The 23501-nt window shown below is 35.8% G+C and overlaps 1 protein-coding gene across 2 annotated transcripts in view; it reads right to left on the bottom strand.

Annotated features, from left to right (window-relative positions):
• LOC131029032 (transcription factor-like protein DPB) overlaps positions 1-19782 on the bottom strand; it is a 37502-nt gene extending 17720 nt beyond the window's left edge. The window contains exons 1-5 of one of the 2 annotated variants that reach the window (XM_057959421.2): positions 19564-19782; positions 19186-19436; positions 16006-16267; positions 15730-15809; positions 15327-15370 (exon numbers count right to left, since the gene is read on the bottom strand). In XM_057959421.2, coding sequence (XP_057815404.1) covers positions 15327-15370; positions 15730-15809; positions 16006-16267; positions 19186-19399 — 600 coding nt within the window. In that variant the 5' untranslated portion in view covers positions 19400-19436; positions 19564-19782. The remainder of the gene's footprint in view (positions 1-15326; positions 15371-15729; positions 15810-16005; positions 16268-19185; positions 19437-19563) is intronic. The other variant, XM_057959423.2, reaches the window with a different exon arrangement.
• Between the last annotated feature and the right edge of the window lie 3719 nt (positions 19783-23501).

The raw sequence follows: 23501 nt of genomic DNA, 5'->3' as shown, positions 1-23501 counted from the left end.
TGACATGATTGCATGACCAAAGGGAAATCTCAGACAAACATATGAGAAAATTAATTTGCTAGAGATTGAAGATTGTCGAATACATGGCATTGAAATATTCAGGCAAGGAGAGTCAAACGACAGAGGAGGTGGCATAGAAATAGCAGAAAAAACGAAAATATCTTAATAAGGTACATGCCAGGGTTGAAGCCAGTGTCGTAAAACACATAAAATAGTGCCAAGTTAGTGTTTCTTGTCGCTGTAAGGTCAGTTGAGTCAGTCCCCATGTGAATCAGTATAATCCAAGAAAGCGTTGTAAGTGTATTAACCAATGACAAAGATGTCTTCGCAGATGAGTACCCCAGGCCATAGGTGACAGGAAAATTAAGGAGTTGATTGACCATGAGGCCTCAATGGAGCTGTATAGACACCAACTAATAGAGAGTGGAGCTCCATGGTCATCCTTGTTGCAGATAATGGCCATCTTGATAGAATTCTGGTGGCTAAATGACAATTATTCCTATAGGTGCAAAATGATGGTATTCTAGTTCACAGGTAGATTGTGTTGCCTTGTTGCCAAGGTGTTTTCCTTGATCACTTGTGCTGGGGCCCCATGGGTGGTTGCGACCTTCCTCAATCAATAGACTTAAGTCTAGCAAGGCTAAGAGGTCAAGTCCTGTAGAAATGTGTTGCCTGTTTGACAAGTGAATTCAAATGTAGAATGATCAAGTTCAATGAATAATGTGTTGAGCCTAAGCAACACATACCACAATAGAGAATAAGAAGTAGTCATAAAATAATACAGTTGACTGAAGCTGTACACTAGTCTGATTAAAACAAACCTCCAATCAGCCTTGTAGCTCACCATCAACCCTATGAAGTCAAATACCTGTTGTGTGGGTGATTGGGTGGAAAAGCAAGCTTGATATATGGGTTGGTCTCCAAAGCCAAGCAAATTGCATTTTGATGATGAAACTCTGTGATATTTAGTCCCTTGCTTTAATAATAATTTTAAATATACCTGTATATACATTAGATCTGATTATGGTTATGATATGGACTTGAATTTCAAGGATAATTAGGTTATTGAATCAAGGACTGCCTGCTTAAATGAATCTTTAGATTGACTTTGCCCTAACATGGTTGCAAGCTAAGGAATAGATGAGGCCTGAGACTGGTCTTGACTCTCTTAGAGAGTGCAACAGGACTGTTGATGTGTTTTTTATGCACATGCAAAGTTGCAAACACGGAATAAAATACCCAAAAGTATCTTATCCTCTCTTGAACAAAGTTACTCAAATGCTGAAGATTAGCTTAAGGATCACTAGAGATAACTCCAAGGTTCTGGTATGTCGGGTCACAACATGTGGATAAGCTCAATGGTTTGATGTGATTATGCTGGAATCACAAGGGGACTTACGTTGAATTGTTGAATGCTTGAATCGCTGGAACTTGATCATCTGATATTGCAATCTTGTGATGCTTTTTATCCTAAACTAGCTTGAATTGAAAAAAAGGGCAAAAGATGAAGGGTTGAGAAGCTCTATTCTATGACCTAGAATGTAAGAAGATAGGTGAATGATCACATGGAATCCTACTAGGTGAGGTCTCACCATCAACTTGAACAATTTGACACAAGCTCAGTGCAATCTTCTAAGGGATAATTCAAAGATATTCGAATCATTACCATCTGTTACATCCCACTTGTGCCCTAGTTGTTAATTTGTGGTATTTACGCCCTGATATATGTTTGCCCTACTGTATTTATGCTATACTTGCAAGATGTTTAACGTGCCTAGTTTCATGTTTAATTTGAACGAATGTGCCTTATAGAATTCATGTTTAAATGGAATGAATGTGCCCTAGTTTTTCATGTTTTAATTGAATGTATATGTTTAGATGTTCATGCATATTTGAATGATGTCAACTATGCTTATAAAGATGATTTAATGGACTTTATTTGGTAAATTGATGGATTTATAGTTAACACTGTGACATGATATTTTACCTTTGTCAATGAATTATGAATAGTCAGAACAGGACAAGATTTTGGATCAAACTGATTTAATTGGCCAAGTGTGTGCAGGAGATCGTCATCCTTCACAAGGGAGGGAAAGTATCATCAGGTCGGGAGGTAAAGGAAATAAAGAACTCATGTCGTCTGAAACTCTAACCTTGAGCTAAGTAGACCTACAATTGACCTTGTCAAACCTTGTTAGCCGTTGCGTCAGGTAACCTACATGGTCCGTGTAGAGATTTTAGGGTTCATAACCCTAGGTTTTGTTGCTTTTCGAGGTAATACATTATTATTATTATTAATTATTATTAATTAATTATTTTATTAATTATTATTAATTAATTATTTTATTAATTATTAATCAAATTTTGCAATGACTAATGTTTATTGCGTATATATATTTATATATATGTATATATATATCAAATATATATCTTGTGTGAATACATGGGTACGAGAGCACATATACATGACCGTATAGGTGCTCCTGCAGTCAGGTATACATAAGATGTATAAGTCGTATATATATATATGTATATCACATTAATTATCTTGCATAGACAAGGTTTATTTTAATAAATTAATTAATACCTAGCCAACTTTATTTGACAATTTCAATAAGACAAGTATATGAAATTAAAGGGGGGTGTCTTGTCATATAATAAATTTAAAAGCTATTACCTAAGCCACAAAGTGTATTACGTAGCACATAGCAAGTTAATTAAACAAATATTCCACCCCATTTTTAGCACATTACATATAAATATATTTTTTACTTGGCCTTGATATATGTTTTATCGGGCAAATAAGTAAAGAGAGGAAATATTTTTCATCAGCAAGTACTTCATTTGAGGAGAGATTCATTCAAAAATGAATGAATAGAGCCGACGATGGGAGGAATGTTTTTGGCGTGAGTTCATGAGAATGTTTTTGGCGTGATGATTGCTGAAGGGAAATTCTCGTAAATAAGAGAATTAGGGCGAAATGAAGAGGAAAAACCCTTATCGTGATGCATATAGCCAGGATTTTGGGAGAAAACAGGACATTCTTATTTTCTTAAGGTCGCTGGAGGTATATCTTTACTCTGCAAGGGAGTAGAAGATCAGAAAGGCAAAAACATGGAAACCAAAGGGGTTTTCTTTGTGAAGGCATTGGAGGTTAAGCTCAGCTGGTTCTTTCCCTCATTCTTCAGGTTATGTCATACTTCTTTAACCCTACATTTGAGCAATTTATTTGTCTTCCAAAATGAGCAGATATATATTCTTTCTAGCCTCTCCCTGTGCATAATAAATTAAACTTTCTCTCTCTCTTGACCTGTCCTATAATGAGAAGTCAGAATAATCTACATTATTGGAATGTTGTTGTTAAATCATACCAGTTAATATTCTTCAGCTGATATCAGACCAGCCTGCAGGAGGTCTATACACATATACAGATGAATATATATATGCATATATATAAATACACATTTTTGGGTGTATTTATATATATAAATATAGATATATGTATGTGTAGACATAATGCAGGTCTGTGAATCATATTTAATTGTACCATTCAGTTTGAACTAAAAATCTGAAAATCATGAAGATGTCTGTTCTGGGTATGAATTGTAAATCTGAAAATATTGAAGATGTATGTTCTGGAAATGAATTTTAAGTCTGGAAATGAATTTTAAGTCTGGAAATCATAAATATATACATCTGCATATAAAGAAATAAACAATTTGAGGATGAATCATATTCCGAAATCATACAGGTTAAAACCAGTAAGTTATGCTGAAATAAACCAATCAGTTGGAGGGTTTACATACCCAAGACCGGTAACATGAAGCATTACCCACTTAATTTAGGGGCTGACTCAGAAATAACCAAACTGAAATATATAACAGCAGAGATAAACCTTCATGTATTATGCGTATTTGCATCTTCACATGTATATATAGTAATATACATGTATATATATATGAGGTATATATATATATATGGGTGTGCAATATAGTTTGTTAGAAGAGAGAGTGTACTGTTATGTTATACAGAAATATACCATTCAATTGGAAGGTTACACACCCAAGACCATGGTATGAAGAATTTACATCTATATTTGGGGCTGTCTCAGACATGCCTAAGTCTGGAAACCATAACAGCAGAAAGGATAACCTACCTATATAATTATAACATTCTAAAACTATGTGGAAACTAAAACCCTAGCCTAGGAAGGTAGTGGGTAGAGAAGCACAGTTGTGCCATGATGCAGATAGCATCTCCATTAAGCGAATATCATCTAAATTGCCTTGACAACAGAGTCATGTCAGGCATGGTGAACAATCCAACTTAAGGGCTGAACGGACACCTGGTGGCTTTTATACCCCTTACTTTCCCATTCTAGGGAACTAGTCATATTATTACAAACCCTTTCAATCATGAATGAGAAAACAAAACAATGACTTCTTAAGAGCATTAGAGTTGAAAACAAAAGAATGTTAAACAAATGTAAGGTCATTATCCTAAATGAGTTCGGTTGAACCCACTTGACCCTAGACCCATGCCAAGAAGGGTGTGATCATTGACAGCACGTTAATTCGTGCTAGCAGTGTTAAACCTTGGTCAAGGTGGTGGTGCGTAATGCATGCATTCGTCTAATCATTAGTACCGGATACACCTCTAGTCAGGAGCGTCATACTAGTAGGGAGTTACCCTTAGTGTATGATTGACTAATGCGTGTAGGTCCTAACACCAAGTCTCAGATGGCATTGAGTTCCACTTCACGTTACATCCCTGCGAAGGGTTGGGCCAATCCAGTTGGATATGGCACGGGGGACTAGATAGTCCGTGGTTGGGCAGAAAAGCGCCCTGGTGATACTTTCCCTCCTCACTAGTAACTTGGTAAAGTTACGAAGTTTAGAATGTTAGCATCAGATGAAATGTACTTTCTAAACCTCTCTCTTTCAATTAATGCAATGTTATTTATTTTCCTATCTTACGATGATGTTTGGTTTAGATCATTGCAATTACTTTCAGTTATTGTTATCTTAAAAAAAAAATCTCTTCCTTTTCATGTTAAGTTGTAATGATCATGTTAACGGCTATTTTTGTTTCAGTAAGTTACATTATGTTTAAATGCTTCATTTAAATTTTAGCATGTTACACCATCAAACATTGATCACCATTCAAATTAATGCATAAGCAATGGATGTATAACAATTCAAAGTTAAGCTCTTATCATTCCAATTGAGCATGCAAGGCACACTTACAATCAGCAAGAGGCTAGTGGTATGGCCTAAACGGATTCCACATAAATGCATTCAGCAATTTCCTCCATCCAATCTAATCAACATGAAAAATAAATTGAGAAGTAAAGACTATGCAAGTTGTTGAAGCAACAAATTAAATTCACCTTAACTTCAATGAAATCAATTGTTCTTTACAACAAGGTTTGGCAACAATCTTTGCCTTCTCCTAATCTAACTTCTACTCTAATTGCTATTCACTATTCTATTCTTCAAAAACTATCTATTAACCTTTACAAATGAAGAGCTTGAGCCTTTTATAATGCTCTCAATACAATTCAATGGCTTAGATCAATTTGAGATCAATGGCCGAGATTTTACAATGAAAACCCTAATTAGGGTTTGTTAAAACAAACTCAATTTTGGCCAGTGAAATAATTACAACACTTTGACACATGTCATCTCTAGAATATTCGACCAATGAATAATGGGGGTATGTGCCTCAAAGTTTGTGCCATCATGGATGAGTCAAGTACATTGCATCTAGACATGATACGATGGAACTCTTTGATTTGGTGAGTGGTGACTAGGATGGCACCTTTGCAACATGGTCTTGTAGACTTGATTCATTACCATGAAGGGATGTTGTAAGATATCTCTTGATACTCAACCTTTCAAGCTTGCTCAAAGTAGTGGTGATGGGAAACATTGAGGTAGTTGATTCCTTCCTTCATCCTCGCTTGCTTGCCTTGGGGTGATTGTATAACTTCTCCTTCGCACTCCTTTGATCTCTTCATGTCTCCATGGTGCGATGAGAGTTGAGATTCCTCTTGGGCATTCTCGTGCTTGTAAATGAAGTTTTCCCTTTTGCGTGGTGGTGTAGATCTTACAATCTTTCTCCTTTTGCTTTGCCATCACCATCCTCTTGCATCTGCAAAACAAACATGATATCAAATATACACATAATATATAACCTTGATAGTTCTTCTAACTTGATATATTCTTTGATTTTATGTGTTTTACAGGTTTGATAAGAGGATTTTAGAGAAAATCCCCTCATGAAAGAGCACTTGAAGTTGTTTTCGCTCCTAGAGAGGAGCACTTGAAGTTCGCTCCAATCACCTTGCTCATGAAGTAACCTTCTATCTAGCCTATTCATCTTCTTAACTCAAAATCACTCCTTCCAAGCATAAAATTGGTTCAAAGCAATGCTCTCATAAACAATCTTGCAAATTCGCTCTTGATCACATGCACATGAAGTTCGCTCTACTTGGCTTGAACATGAAGTCCACTCCTCTACCTCAATTCATGAAGTTCGCTCCCCTTGGCCTGCACATGAAGTTTGCTCCCCTGGGATTGAAGATGAAGTTCGCTCCCCTGGGATTGAAGATGAAGTTCGCTCTCTCTGCCTTGGACATGAAGTTAAAACCAAAATGACCTCTCCCTTCATTACTTCATTGTTTCATCAATTCAATCCTTAGGTTCCTCAAACTTTCATTCACAAAAACATGTCATATTCACCTCATGAAGGCCTAAAAAGGGAAATTTGCTCCTATTAAAGAGCACATGAAGTGGTATTCACTTCAAAGAAGGAGCACTTGAAGTGAATTTCAAAATCAACAATCTAACCCTCTTTGCTCACTTACAAACATTTTCCCAACTTCACTAAGTCATAGCATGCTCAACATGAGGTCTTAGGATGAATTTTCGCTCTAAGAGAGAGACTCATGAAGTTAATTGAAATTTAACACTTAGTGTTTTCTCATTTGCCCTTCTCCATTCCATTAATTCAAGCTTGTTGAACTAGGCTTACGGTGTGGTCTAGGAGCACTTCGCTTTCATCTAAGGGCACTTGAAATGAATTTCGCTCCTCAAGAGGAGAACTTGAAGCATTTTCGCCCTCAACCTTAAGCACTTGGAGTTCATGAAAACATACTCTTAAGTTGCATCTCACTACTTCATACCTTAGTTCATGTTGCTATATACTATAAGTCCTCAAAAACTTACCTTAAATGTGACTTCAACTTTAACCTGGGGCACTTAGAAGTGAAATTCACTCTGGGAGAGGGGCACTTGAAGTTTTCTTATCTAGCAGCCTCTCACACTCTTCGGTTGAACTCATCATGGACTTTACTTCTCATGTGATCTAGACGTTACTAATGGCTAACAAACTCACTCACTTCACCTCTTACACAAGGCTATCCACCTGAGCCTAGCCTCTTAACCAACTATACCCCTCTAATGCAAAGGCTAATAGCTAAGAACTCTAACACTATCCTAGAAAGCAGAAAAGAGTTGGGGTCCCCATTTGCGATGGGGCGATGTGTGAATACCTCACAACAAGGACCACAAGCTCTAGAAGGAAGGGCAGAAAAACTTCAAATCCTTGTTCAATTAATGGAAGCATCTGCATCAAGCCTCTGAATAATTGATTCCAATAGAACTAATCATGTGTTCTTGCAAGTTGGTAACACATTGGTAATGTTTGCACTTTGCAACAATGGCCTTACAAGGTCGCGTGCCTTATGTTTATGTGGCATTGTGGCCTAGACACTAATGCATTCGCTATAGTGCAGTCTAGTGTGGAGAAAGAAATGTTTCAGTATAGTGTCTAAAAGTTACAAAGAAATCCTCATTGTTAAAAGAGCTAAGTTTGAACTGAAAAGTTTTTACTAGGTTGTGGCTCTTGGATTTTCTAACCATGGAAAAAGGACAATAAAGCCTTAAGTTCGGCAGTGACTAATATGTTTTGACTTGTTAGGATATGAAAGCTATTTCTGACTTGCATTGTTTTGGGATATAGTGCTTACTGCTTATTGCAGTCAAACACTAATCTTGGTAAAGACTTATCTATTTTTGAGAATGCACAGAACTTTTACTGCCGAGATATATTTTGAGTTCTTAAATGGCTACTTTATGAGTTCCCACTCCTGTTAACTGAGACCATGTGACTGTTGCATACCCTTGATGATAAAAATGTATCTCCTATTTCAGGTGTGCCAATTTTAGAGCATAGGAGTTTTATAAGTAAATGTGACATTTTGCCACTGAGACACATAAATATAAAAAAGGGTTAGTAGCGCGTTAAGGGTTTTGAAGGGTTGTGAAGAGTTTTGAGGGCTTATTCACAGACTCTCTTCATTATTTCACTTTCACATATCAGGTCTGAGTTTTCCTTTGCTTATGTTTTGATTTAATTAAAGCAAAATAAGGTTTGGATGAGATATACAAACAGAGGAATAGTTATGGACCAGTGATTGGAGAAATGCATGAAAGGCTCTAAGTGCCCTATCTTGCATATCCAATCCATGTAGCCTGCCCTAATTCTGATAGTAACTGTATCATGAGAGGGGTGTGCTTTTGTGTTACAGTGAAATTGTGTCAACTTACCCTGATAACCAATCTGAGATACCCTATGTAGGTTTTTCTCATTGTCAAACTTGTACTTATGCATGCCCAATTGTTGCCCTTATGCCTCTGGCAATTCATCCAATGTTGCAGAGAATCCGAAAAATTGTGTAGGTTTGCCTTGTCTTTAATCTTTTGCAGGGATGATGTAGCTTTTAGAGGTTCAAGAACCACTTGAACCTCTAGCAGGTTCAGCAAGTGAAGAAAGCTCTGACAAGTTCAAGGTGTGTAGAAAGCTCAAAAAGGGGGCTTAAGGAGAAGACAAAGGAAAGAGGTCAGAGGTTTCAACCTCTGACGTGGTTCGCGAGATGGCAAAGTCCCCACCAAAAGTAAAGGAAAATGGTCAAGTGAGTAAGTCCATTGAGTTCAAAAGTTCTTTAACTTGCTGACTTGCAGAAAGAAGTGAAGAAAAAAGGATGAGACAAAAGAGGATGTCAGAGTTTTCAGAGGTTCAAGAACCTCCAATGAAGTTCAAAAACTGTCCAAAGAGCTGACACAAGGAAAGAAGCAAGTCATGTCAGCAGGTTCTTGATTCCTTTAACTTGCCGACACAGTTCAACAAAGCTCAAGAGCAACCAAATTGCCAACATAAAGTAAGGAGGAGAAAAAGGAAAATTGGCTGAGGGGGAGATCAGCGAGTTCAAAAGTTATTGAACTCACCAACATAAAGAAGGAAACAAAGAATTATAAAAAGGCTTAGTCATTCAAAGAATTCTTGAACATCCAACATAGTTCAAGACCAATCAAAAGCTCCAACATGGTTCAAAAGATGAAGAAAGCATCAATAAAATGGAGAAATGGTTAAGGCAAAGTAATGTCAACAAGTTCACAATTCCTTGAACTCTCTGACATGGTTCAAAAAGGTTAAAAGACTCCAATCCATAGTAGAGGAAACATTTTAATAAGTTTTAAAATACAAAAAAAGGCACCTAGGTAGTTTTCATGCCCTTTCTTCTATATGCTGCAACGTGCCATAAATATAGCAGGTAAACTTCCAACACCACAACAACCAGCATAAATGCAAGGGCCTTAATAGAACCAATAACACTCCCATTCCCTGTAGGCGCTTTCAAGTACATCAAACCATGAATTTTGGTGTGCTTCAAAGCCAAACAACCCCCCAACAACATGGACATCCATCACAGAGGACAAATCAGAGGACTATATGTGCTCCTATTTAATCACTTCTCTTTTGTTGTTCATGCAAGATGCATATAGGGAAACTTGGGATTTGGTCTAAGCATTGAGACTTTTAGATTTGCATGGAGAGAGCTCATCCAAGTTGACCACAAATCATCTTGTAACTTGTGTATATGAATGAAACAAAAATTTCTTGAGTTTGTATGCAACATGTAATGGCAATGTAAACAACTTACAAGAAATCAATGCAAGAGATCGCTCTATTCTTGAATATTGCATTTTGTCTCCATTAATATTTTAGATCTTTAGGGGATTCAAGAAAGCTTCAGATACACATTTGTTGTATTTTATACCAGAGGTCTATTAATTTGCATCCAAGAAGTGCAATAAAACTTTCCATCTTGTGCATACAAATGGCAAATGAAAATCTTTCAATCTGGTATGTGGAACTCAAAAGAAGTTTGTGGATCATTAAGTAGAGAATGCATTGTTGAGGTTAAAGGGCATCTATGGGTTTGAGTTTTGCGAGGCAGAGCCAAGTGCATCAAACTCATTTGGAAGCTAGGGTTTGCAAGGTCATTTAAGTTGCACTTAACCTTGATTCTATGTTGCAAGATTAGGCACTGAACTTATGACAAAAACCTAGCCATTCACACCATCTAAAAGTAAGAAAAGCATTTGAAAACTATTTTATTTATTTTACTTTTATTTGTCCTATCATTGTGCACAATCATTGTTCTATATTTCAGCCCTAATCATTGTGAACTTGTAATTGATTATAACATTAGAGGGTTGTTGCATGATGTTGTTCTACTAAGTGCATGATGTTGTAAGTTATTATAATGATTGCACCTACAAGGATCCTTAGCTAGTTATACCCTCTGTTGTTTCATTGAATTAAGTTTCCTAGTAGAAGAGATATGATATACATGTGTACTAGAACCCTTTGCAAAGAATTGTTGTTCAAACCACAGAGTCATCTTTGTGGGAGAGTTCACACTAATCTTTCAAATTGTTGCATTTTAAAAGGACATTTGGGAACACCCTGCTAAGGTTGGCAAGGCTCAAAGTTCAAAAGAGGTGTAGTATCCCTCTTGTTCGTTAGCCTTTTCCAATACCAAATCTAAACGTAGGTTTGCTCTATGTGTGATAAATTTGGTTACTTTATCCTTAACTAGGTAAGAGCCTTAGGGTTAGGGGATGATACAGAAAAAAGAACTAAGACCTAGAAAAGTTGAGCAATGCTTGTTTTCCTTGTCAACAATATTAAGTGGTGTTTGTTCTCCTTGTTGATGAGATTAAGCAATGATTGTGCTCCTCATCTTTGTCTTTCAGCAAAGCACGGTTCATAATTATTGCTGGTTTATTACTTGTTGCAAATGCAATACAGTTAGCATCTTTATCTTTCTCTCTCTCTCTCATCCCTATGGCACTTTATTTCAATTACATAAATAAAAGGAAGGAACTTGTCCTTTGGACTCTAATGTTGATGGTAAAACACTTGCATGATACCCTCTTTCTCATTTCAGCTGGACTAATCATCATATGGTACTTGGCTGGATACAAATCTTACTTGTTGGAGGATACCAGTCTTCTTGTGTAGATGACTGAATCTATTCTACTTAATTAGAGTTATAAAATGTTGTTACATTCAATAATGCTTTTGTAACAAGCATCTTCTTGAGAACACATATTGAACTAGCTATTTTCACTCAAAGCTCTTATGGCAATATGGAAAGAGTATTGCTTTAAGACTCGAAGCAGATATAGCTTTCTTATTTAAAACTTAAACAGTTATGTTTGAATTAATGATACCCTGTTTTTGCTTGGGTCCTCTTATGGACAAAAAGAGGTAAATAAAGAGAACAAAGGCGGAAACTTGTAATACTCAAATGTCTTAAACTATAGGGCTCGAAGATTGAAAAGGAAAGAAACTTAAGTAAAATGAGTAGAAACCTGTAGAGTCCTTAAAGATGCATCACAGATATATATATATATACTACCTTCTTATTCAGGTAACATGATAAGGGCCGAAAGTTTAACTTTGAGTTGAGGGTAAAGTAAACCTCTGGTACATTGACTGCAATAAGTTTTAACTTGGAGGCCCGATTGGTTCTCAGATGAATTAATAAATCTTAACACTTGCAAAGGCATGTCAGCTAACTTAGTCACAGAAGTGTAAGAAGTGGCAGTCATGCATAAACTACTTAAAAAGCAACAGCACCTTTGTAGTGAAACTTTTAGTGTCCATATGATCTACGCCAGGAGACCATGTAACCAAGCCAAAACTCAAAGTGCAGTGTGTGACTACGAAGTCAAGTCAACCAAGTTAGTCTATCTGTATGGACATAATCCTTAGATAGTCAGAGAATCCAAGTAGAGTAGGGGTGGGTGAGTGGATGGCTGCAATCCTTACGTGAGTGTTTATCACAAAATCCTTTGGCCAAGGTGACGCAGAGGTCTGCTTGCGCTTAGCCAACTCACCGTGTCCAGTTACTAGTCTAAACTATGGATCATACATAGTTAGCAGGGTCTATAGTGTGTGACCGGCTAGACCAGAGTAGGATACAAACACCAGGCTCAAGTGGCAACTTGACCCATTCTTGTGTTTGTACTCTCATGAAGGGTAGGGCCACTTTCCATTAGGGAGGTGTGCAAGAGACCACCAGGTCTGTGGTTGGAGGAAAAGCGCTCGAATGATGCTCTCCCTCTATAGACTCAAGCCAAGATTTGGAATTCAGTTCAGACATCTTGACTGCAGTAGATTCTTAACTCTTTCTCTCATCTTTAAATGCTTTGTTATGTCATTATTTGACTACTTGTAAATAAGAAAATGGATGATGTATTTGGTCGATACATGTTTCAGCATTTGCTTGTGTTGCTAGCTGTTTACAGATAAAGATATGAACTTGTTATTACTTGTTACAATGTTTATTGTCAAAAAAAATTGCATGCATTATTAGTTAGATTAGTTCACTTTGACAAGCAATATAATTTGGTTTACTATTTCATATTCCATTTCATGTTAGTAGAAAAGTTATGTTACACATACACCCAACAATGGATAAGTTGTTTTCAACAAACTCTTCCCAAAATGGTATCACAATTTCTATCCTTCATATTCTCACATTATGGAGACTGAAATCCAACCTTTGCAATAAACTTTTGTAATGTCCACAACAGGAACGTTACCTAAATTGCCCTAATTTGCCCTAAGTAGGGTTTGGTGTGATGTTCGGAACTGAGATTGTTGTGTTAGTCCCTTAATCTGGAGCCAGCAACCAGATAGGAGACACAAAATAAACATAATATTCAACAATGTACACATAGAATTTACATGCTCGTGATATTAAATAAATGCCTTTGGAGCTCCATCCAATCAACCCATTGTTATTGTCAAGTTCCCATAGGAGATCATACAAGGCGCCTTTGAGCCTATCCAACAGGTTCAGGGGCATGGAAGTGCGACCATCATATTACGTCGTGCTTAACTCTTTGGAGTTCAGGGGTACGAAAGCACATCCATCATCAACCCCTGCTTAACCCAAATGGTCCCTTGGCTACTTGCCCTCCTTGTATGTGACATATCTCCCCTCCACAACAGAACATCTGATTGGTTGAAGTTCTAAAGAATCTGTTCATTCTACCGTATTATGTATATATACAGATTTAGAAATATATAATCAGACTTAATACAGCATAAATGACAATACTAAGATCATATAAAGATTATTTTACACATAAATATATATTCGCTTTTAATATAGATCATACCACCAGAATAAATAGGAATACTCAGATTGCTGAGTTACTAATGTGTATATCTCTTGCTGATAATGAAGATATTTTGATGTAGTTAAAAGACCTTATGAGAGTAAAGATTTATCTCTGCTTTAACTTCTGATTTCCAAAAAAATCCTCAGACCATTCAATTAGAATTGACTTATGTTCCAGGTCAGGACTTCTTGCTTTCCAATCTGATCCTCTTTTCTGATTTTTCTTCTCTATCTCCCTCTTATGTCTCCTTGCTTCCATGAAGAGAGACATCCCTTTGTAAAGATGATGTCCTTCCAAATAGACATGACTATTCTTCAATAATTAATTCTGCCTCTTCAAATTAGATCACTGCTCTTTTCAGATGCTCAATAATATGTTCATACGTCTGCTTTAATAATATATTTTTGTCTGCTCTGTATCTGCTCTTGTATGGAACGCTATCTTCCTTCTCATTTTATTCCATCTTTATATTCCTATCTCCAAACGAAGGGATACATCTCTTTGAAAAGAGATCTTCTTTCATAGAGACATAATCTTATTATGAAATGATTACTCCTTCACTCCTTCATTAATGCTGCCTTCATAATGATTGCTACCTTAATACTAATCATAACCGTTGCTTTTATAGAATTCTCTCAATCGCACCTTTCATGAATAAATGTGACTTTTGAAAGGGACTATCTTATAGAGAGAAGCGTCCCATTTTATATTTAATACTTTTAAAACAACTACTCCACGTAGGCCTTAACTAATTCAGTGCTGCCTTTAATCTATTGTCTTCTAATATGTTTTGTCTTCTAGTGTCTTTTGTCTACTAGTGCCTTTTATCTCCTAGTGTGGCTGAGTGGTTTATTTTATTTGGCAAAGAAATTTTGTCTTTTTTGTTTCCTCAGGATTCTACAGGGGATGTATGAGAAGTGTTGGCTAAGATACATGGATTAATTTCTTTCAAATTTCAGGGACATTACAGTCCACCCTGCCCAAGATTGCTTGTCCTCGAGCAATTAAAAATTGCTGTGTTTAAGATGATTCTCAATAAGAAATGATTTGGCCTTTGCGACTTCTATCTTTTCTTGAAAATTGCTTTATTAAGATCTTATTTTGCAATTCAACTTCCACCACAAACCAAGGATTGGAAATTTGCAAGGTTGACAAGTTTTCTCTCGCCTTCAAAGAGAAGGAACATGGTCATCTTTGTAATGGCATTTATCTTATTTGCAAGAAATGTCATGGGTATCTTTTTGAGTCAAAGCAAGAGCGAGCTTTCCCCATATTATGATGAGGATTAGAAGCATGACACACATCTATGACCTTAAATGCAATATTCTTTTCTAAAGTGAATTTATATCTTTTGGTTCACTCTAGTTATTCTCATATTTTGGATCAACCAAAAATAAAAATATGTTTACACTTTACAGTAATCATAGATTCTTCATGTAATAGACATACTGGAAACACATCAGGTCTAAATCAATTGTACTAGAACTAATTGTACTGAGTATTTTCATAATTGTTAAGCATAAAATAATCATAGACACACATGAAGTAGACATGCTGGAAACTTATCAGGTATGAACCAAACATGGAGCATACACATGAAAACACAAGGCATACACTTGGATATATGCAAACACGGAGCATACATGTGAATACACGAATTGTTAGATTCCTTCTCATTGACTAGAATGATTCGTTGAAAAAGATGACAAAGAAATTCAAATTATAAGTAATGTCTTTTCTATGATGAACACAATATCCATTCTAGGATAATATACTTGCCTCATTATACGTGGTCCTGCCCTTGCTTTCAACCTTCTCACACACTGGATACCATCCATAGAGAAAGATTTAACTAAATTAGACAGGGAAAATATGTTATTTGGAGTTCCACAAAATATGTAACTAACTTTACTTCTGCAATTGAGAATCGAGATCACCCAAAGTAAAATTAATATTTATATTTCTCTTTAACTGTAAACCATACAATCCTTTAGACCCACAGGTAGCTAATAGCTCTCTGTTAGTATGATACCACTGTGCATATATATGAATTAAAACAAGGATGTGACAATATCACATGAGATAAAGAAAAAGAATATAAAAATGTCATGGGTAAGCTCAGAGGAAAAAGAACAAACCATAAAAAGTGAATGGAAGAGATATGAATTTGTTTTAATCACACCTTTCATGCTAAATTGACGGAGTCCCCTCCCACCTTTTTCTCCTCCAATAGCTCGTGGGCCTCTTTTTTTCTTCCTTGTACTGCACATACAGAGTGGGAAGACAAAAATAGCAACCAAAATTAGAAGTATGAAAATAAATAAATGCTCATATAGTCTCATTAACAGCAAATTTGCTATGGATCAGAACAATGCCTCTCAAATTCAATACTTATGGCAGGCATTGGCAATAAGGAGCAGAAACCAGTAGATTCAAATTTCTGATAACTGAAGCTCACCCTACAGTGTCAGGTGACTCAAAATCCTCTCCTTGTACATCCAAGTGGCGTTGTCTTACAAGAGCATTACTTGGTCCAGGTGTGGCCATTGCTACATCACTACCTCTTGATGGAGAGCAATTGCTCCCACTATCCACGGAAACTGATTGCCCTGGCAGATTTCCCAAATTTCCTGAATGCCCCCCAACCATTCCGTTTGAAGTGGTTGAAAGATGCTCTCCTCCTTTCACCATATCAATATCATTTTCAGTGGTATTCAACCCTACAAAATATGAGAAAATTAATCTTCATTTTCTGGAAACACAATCAACTAAAAATCAGTACGGCATATACCTAATTTTCATGTCTTTATGAGTAGATATGTGCTACACAAATATATCTATTTATCTCCTTAGAACGGTCCATTGGTGCTTCAGAACCTCTGCAGATTCATCGGGTTCAGTAATTTAAGGCCCAAAGTATACCTGAAATAGTGGGAATACTACATAACATGGAAAACTCCTAGTATATCCTTCTAAAATGATCTATCATCATAATCTATAGTACCAAATTTTTAAAAGCCCCATTCATTATGCAACGGGAATTTAAATCACCTCTTGAACACAGGCAAATATTTACATCATTTTATTGTGCTTAACTTACAGCAAATTGAAATGCCATAAGAAATCTCAGTTATTTAACCATAGATGAAAAGAGAGTTGAGGGAATTAATCCAGAAGCAATACTTTTTCTTGACATCAGATCCAGGTCCCACTTATTTTATATAAAATAAGACCAAGTGTTGTTTTTTGGGCTATTTTCAATTCTTCTCAGATTAGATAAAAATTTGTCTAATTTATATGCTGCTCTTCCCTGGATTTGGCCAAGTAAACAACAGGAAATTAGATTACCTCTTGAGCAACCATTTATTTGCATCAGTTTATTGAGCTAATTTACTGAAATACTATCAATATCAGCCTATAAGGTAATTCAGTTATTAAACTATAGCTGTAAAGAGACTAAAGGGAATTAATCCTTGAGTGAGAGACTTTTTGACAGCAGATCCAAATCCCTCTCATTATAAATAATATAAGACAATGTGATGTTCTTTGGACCAAATTGAGGGAATTAATCCTCATGCCAGAGTTTTCTTGACACCAGGCCCAGATCCCACTTATTATATATCAAAGAAGACCAAGTGTTGTTCTTTAGCCCATTTTCCAATGCTCCTTAAGTAAGATAAAATTTATCTAATTTACGTGCTGCTATGCCCTGGATTTGATCAAGCAAACTTCAGGAAATTAGATTACCTCCTGAGTGTATAGACCATTTATTTGTATAATTTTACTGAGCTAATTTACTGAAATACCATCTAGCATCAGATATCTCGGGAACTAATCCTGAAGTGAGTTCTCTTGATACCTGACCCAGATCCTACTCATTATAATAAAATAAGATTATTTGATGTTCCTGGACCATATCACAGTGCTCCTCAAATAAGATAGAATTTATCTAGATTACTTGCTTCTCTGCCCTGGATTTGGTCAACCAATTATGTTAAATCAAATTAATCTGACAAAGACTTGTACTCTCTTTTTTTTCTTTTTGACACTATCTAATATTAATAAGATACTCTAAACATCTGCATCTCATTATCAAAGCTGAATTTGCTTGAAAATAGTCGATGATTTTTTATTGCAGATGTTGGCACATTTGAAATGAGCCTGATACTGCTCAAGAATGGTAGCCCTTAATGACTTTACATTATAAGATCATTCCTGAAAATATATACGGGAGAACAGTTAAATCAAACTGAATGGAACCACTTCGTGCTAAATGATGAATGACTGCAAGTATAATCATTAAGCTAAAAAGAAAACGATCTATACATACGGTTTGATGTACCCAAACATATTCTAATTCATTGTTATTCTATAAGCACCTGCAAATTCATGCAAGGCTCCTGATAAGATCAAGTAGTTCAAAAACGTTAATTCGCTAAATCTTATCTGGATGGCTAAAATTGTCAAGAAAGAAACATTCCCAACCACCACCTGAATACCTAAAGGAAACCCCAAGGAGCATGTCCAGAAAGTTATATGACAAAGACCATGCAGAATCTGAACAGATAATCAGATCAAATCGAATTTCAGCATTAGAGTTGTCAAGGGGCAGAATAATCAACAAGATGGAGTGTTAAGAGAAGCATATAGAAATAACTCGATCATGTCATGTTAAAAAAATATTGTGCCATGTTGGAAAATTCACTATCACATAAACAACCAATAACATACTTTCAAGATGTAGCAGCATAGCCTACTTTGAGAGAAATTCCATGAAAAAACATGATGTTAGATGACGTGATTCTTCCATTCTATATGCTTTACAAAAAAAGTTGTCATTACCAAGCATAATTGACTTATGTTAAACGAGTATGCTCTGTAGCAAAAAATAAGTAAAACGAGACATTTGATAAAAGAGATCAAAATCCTATGGAATTGAGAGAGCTAAAGAAAGTAGGCCAATAATAGGTAGGTGGATTGGCAAGGTTTCATTTTTTCTTGAGCTTGTGACGAGGTTGAAACTTGGGTACAAAATTTAAACAACACAAAAGGTAAAATGAAAAGAGAAATCCTTACATGGGTGGTTTAGAATGCTTCTGGTAAAAAATTTAACAGTTTTTACCAGAAGCATTCTAAAACATTTGCATGCACCGTGGAAATATCATGTCCATTAAGACACAATTTTTACCAAAAGCATCCGAAAACATTTACATGGACTGGGGATGATCATGGCCGTTATCCATATGTGAGTTTCAACAAAGGTAGGTTTATATGGTACACTAAGCTGTGACCTACAGAATGACCTTTCTCTTTCCCTTCTTTAATGTAACTAAATTAACACAAAGGCCTTCAAATATCCAGGCTCATTCAACTCTCTACAATCTAAATACAATTACACGTTAACCGTTAGTGAATTTAATTGAATTTAAACTTCCAAAGTCCGTGGCTTATTAAAACATGCTTCAGGAAAAAGCGAAAAAAAACTGTGAAGACAAAACGATCTACAATTGGCATCACATTTGGTGATCCGTTATCGGGATGAGCAATGTAAAGTTCAGTGATAGAAGACTATTGCACAAATAAAATTCACAATGTACATAACTAATTGCCAAACAGAGCAAAAAAGTAAACCTCTTACTTGAAGGTGAGGCAATTGTTCCGTTGTGGATAATTCCTAGGCCCTCAGCATAAGTATATATGCCAGCCTCATGAAACTCTCGAATAAGGTCCTCCTGCAGGCCATTAGGGTTAGTATCCTCGTTAGGGTTAGCTGAAACTTGCGGCCGAGTTAAGCTCCTCCTGCTTCTAGGCCCTGTTCCCCTCCGCCCACTACCTGCCACATCATCGCCCATTGTTTCAATCCATATCTTCACAGCGAAAACCCTTGCGCTGCAACATGCGCACTTGTTAACCGCAACCCCAAAACCCTCACCTTTTCACCAGAGGAAAAACAAAACACAAAGAAAAATTGCTCGTATGCACTGCAAATAGGGGAATTTGAGCGAGCAAATCTTACCTCGGGGCAACATGGATTGTGCCTGCAGAAAGAGCTCCCCTTTTCTTATCTTATCTTTACCGTTCTATTCTTTTCCATCCCATACGTGATCAGAAATCGTCATAGTTTTCCTCAAACCCCGGAAATTACAAGCAAGTTAAGCTTCTGCAAGAAATTCACCGAGCAGCTGAAACACAAGGACGATAGTAGACATAGCCATATGTTTCATGTTTTCCGGAACCGGGAAACATTGACCGGCGAACTACTGTTAATAACGACACGTCACATTGAGTAGTTATCCACGTAGACTTTCTTACACTAAATTCGTTCCTCTTTTTTGAGTACGAGTAGTTAAATTGCGCCACGTCGGACACTGGGAAAATGGATAATTTTTTAATGATTACTAAACAGTGCTTTTTTACTCCTCATTTTCGATAAAAGTTTTTAAAGAAGATGACGTGGGTCCCACAAAAGGAGTATTTAAAGAATAGCGGGACCCACACGTGTCGGTGGGTCCCACTGGAGTAGATAAACAGAAGCGTGCTAAAAGTTAAAGTTCGAGTACTTCGAAAGAGATGCTCACTCTTGTACACATTTTTAGGTAGAGGTGTTGTCCAAGTTTTTATTATGAAATTCAATTTGGTGGAAATATGTGAAGACAAATTCCAATAAAATAAAATAAAGTGAAGACAAAGCATTAAAACATGTATAATTACACTAGTCAAAATGTTCAAAAAATTCCACAAACTAAAAAGAGGGTTTTAGCATGAATTTGTGTACCAAAGTGATTCGGAGGAAAGGAAAGTGCAAGTAATGATGGCATTAGAAGAACACTAAGGTGTTTGGTAGTGAGACAAAAGTGTGGGAAAATGCACGGTTAGGATGAAATGATCTATTTGTGAGTAAAGAATAAAGGCTACAAGACAATGCTTCCCTCCAAATTTCATAAATAGAGTAGGTTTGAAGTTTTCAAGTGTGCATGATTGTAGTAGTTATAAAAGATTTTGTAAGGCTAGGGATATTGTCAACTCTTAATGTTAGAATATCTTAATGCATTGCATATGACACATTCATATTTATAAGTTGATTATAAAAATAAATAAAAAATTATATATAGTTTTTTTCAATTTTAAATTATTATTTTTTAATCAAAAATTATATTTTAAATTTATACATGAATTTTCAATTATAAGTTTTTTCTATGATGTTTAAGACTATAATAGTGAATCTAATTTAAGTTAGCTCTTCAATTATGAGATTGACTTACATTTTCAAAATTCATATTTTATCACGAGTCCAAGTTGACCTATTTTTAATGTAAGAGATGGAATATTTCTAAGTGTGCAACCCCATAAAAATGCAAAAAGTTAAGCTTAAGATTAAGTTGAAACCATAGTTTTTAGACTTGTTTGATTTTATATATGACTTAATATATATTGTCTTATGTTGGTGCTCAAAACTGCATACTCTCTTCTCTAGTACCACAACGAAAGTGAGACAAGGCAAACAAAGTATCTCAAGTAAAAAAAAGTGTTACATCAACAATTGAAGGGTGGTCTTGGACCAATTCATAGGATTATAGCAAATCCTTGTCTTATTCAAGTTGTTTAAAACCTATGGAGTATTCTCTTAAGGTCTCAATGAAATAAAGAAGATGTCAAACATTATGCCTTGACCAACCATGCTCTAATGGCAATCATGAATAGACCTGGAGGACCTCATATAAAGCAAATTGAACACTAGGTTGTACATGCACCAAGGATGTAGAATAAGTTACACCACTTAAGATGAGTCCCCTTAACATTTCATATTGCATATGCTCTTAGAAATCAATCTCACATGACTTGCATGAGATTCGACCACATAGTAGCTCACAAGATTCGTCATGGGTAATTATCATATAGTAATGAGAGGGTGTAGAGTAGAACCTACATTGAAACTAAGAAGACAGATGATTTATCAAAGTTTAATAATTGCGATGGTGGTGAACAAATGATAACAAACTAGTGCCTTGATCATGTTGGCCAGTAGATTTAAGTTTCAAGCTCCTCATGCAAACACGTGTGAGAAAAACATGGAAATCAAGAGTGCATTCATTATCCATTAGCTAGGCTATATGACTAAATAAATACATTCATTTATATAACCAAGAGCATTCCTAATAAAGTCTATTTAGAAAACTAGCATTAAACAAGGTAAACCCATATATTGCAATAAGAAAACTACACCGAATACACTATGATACATTTTATAATCCCTATATATATTAACTAATTATTACAATAATAGACTAACACATGTGGCCTCGTGAATAAATATAGCATACCATTTCCCTAAACTAACCCTAACAATCGTAGAAACATTTGTGTCATGAAGAAATTCCCACATTCAACACTTTTCTTTGACTTGCAACATCCACTTGATATGAGAAACTAAACTTGCACCTTTAGTTGATATAATGTATAATACATGTGATCAACCTGTGATCAACAATAAAGAACACCTTTGTAGCAGGGAAATATCCAAAGCTTGCTAGCTAACCAATTGTTAGGCCTTACGAGTTTTTATGCCCCTGTGTGTTAGGAAATGATGTCTCAACCTTACATTTATATAAGGTTACTATTTATAGTAAGTTTTCATTTGAGCAACAATTGGTCTAAAATGTTCTTCAAAGAATCATATTGGCTAGATAAGCATCCCAATAATTTTTCGTTGCAAGATCATGTCTAGATTTGAAGATATTATAGTTTTTGTATTTGAAAGTTCCAAACAAAAGTTTCATAGTCAATTTTGAGGGCCTTAGAGGCTCCAAAATGGTCCAAAAGTGTTTGTAGCTATTGTAGCAGGTTATAGATTGATAGAGCATGTCATGAGATTTCTGGTGCATCAAACGGTTCGTCAATCAAACACCCGATACAAAAGTTATCGCCTCCAAAAGTTGGGTCTCCTGAAATAAGAAATATAAAAACATGTTGGACACATAAATGAGTTGTAAAATGAATATATGCATGTTAGTGTGTGTACTGACGTGGCATAATTCATCTTGTATTGGAGATAAGATGGACACCACTCTTGGGTGGTTTTATCCCATAGTTTTGCAATACCAATTGATAGTTCATGCATTGTATCTCCTATATATTAGGTGTATGAGGTGGAGGTTGTGTAAGAGTCTTATAGTTGTTGAGTTGCCTCAGGATCTTAGTTGGTGATACTCTTTTGAGAAGCTTGCAATGCAAGTATATTGTAATTTACTTTTTTATTTCTAAATAATATATTGGCCATCTTTTGGAGTGTGGGGATTTTCTCCCAAAAGGCATTTTCCTGCATAAATCATGATGTTGTGGTATGAATGTTATTTATGTTTTTTTTTTTTACGTTTATATAACTGTTGTAAAGGTCTATAATTTTTTTGCATTAATAATACCCTCCTCTCAAGATTAGTGTAGAAAGTTATTCCACTACTTAGCTTCCTTGCAAGTGGTATTAGAGCCTAATCACCTTTAGTTTCAATTGTGGGTTGTTGGGCTTTTTGAACTAATCCATATTCAAGTGGGAGCTTGTGCTAAAGAAACATTTTTCTCATGTTGCAAGAAAATTCAGATGACAATTTTGTTAGGGAGAATAGAGGTCGAGAAATTTTCTGAAAGTAATTTTGAGATGTGGAAGCTAACGATGGAGGATTTGCTAATAGATCGATATTTGTGGGATGATATTGATGAGAAGGTCTCAAGACCTACAAATCCTATGGCGACCACTGAGTATGATGTTATATATCATAAAGGCAAGGGTCTAATCATATTGTTCTTGGAAAACTATGTTCTAATCAATGTCCATGAAGAGACCTCTGCAAAGAAGCTATGGAAGAAGCTTGGTGATGTATCTAGCCAGATGTTTATTAAATATTTTTTCTTGAGGAAGAAATTGTATTCCTTGAGAACGGAAGAGGGTGGATGGATTAC

The sequence above is a fragment of the Cryptomeria japonica genome, chromosome 10, assembly GCF_030272615.1.
Source record: "Cryptomeria japonica chromosome 10, Sugi_1.0, whole genome shotgun sequence".
Lineage (NCBI taxonomy): Eukaryota > Viridiplantae > Streptophyta > Pinopsida > Cupressales > Cupressaceae > Cryptomeria > Cryptomeria japonica.
Note: the sequence above shows the minus strand (reverse complement) of the source record. Positions and strands in the feature narration are given on the sequence as shown.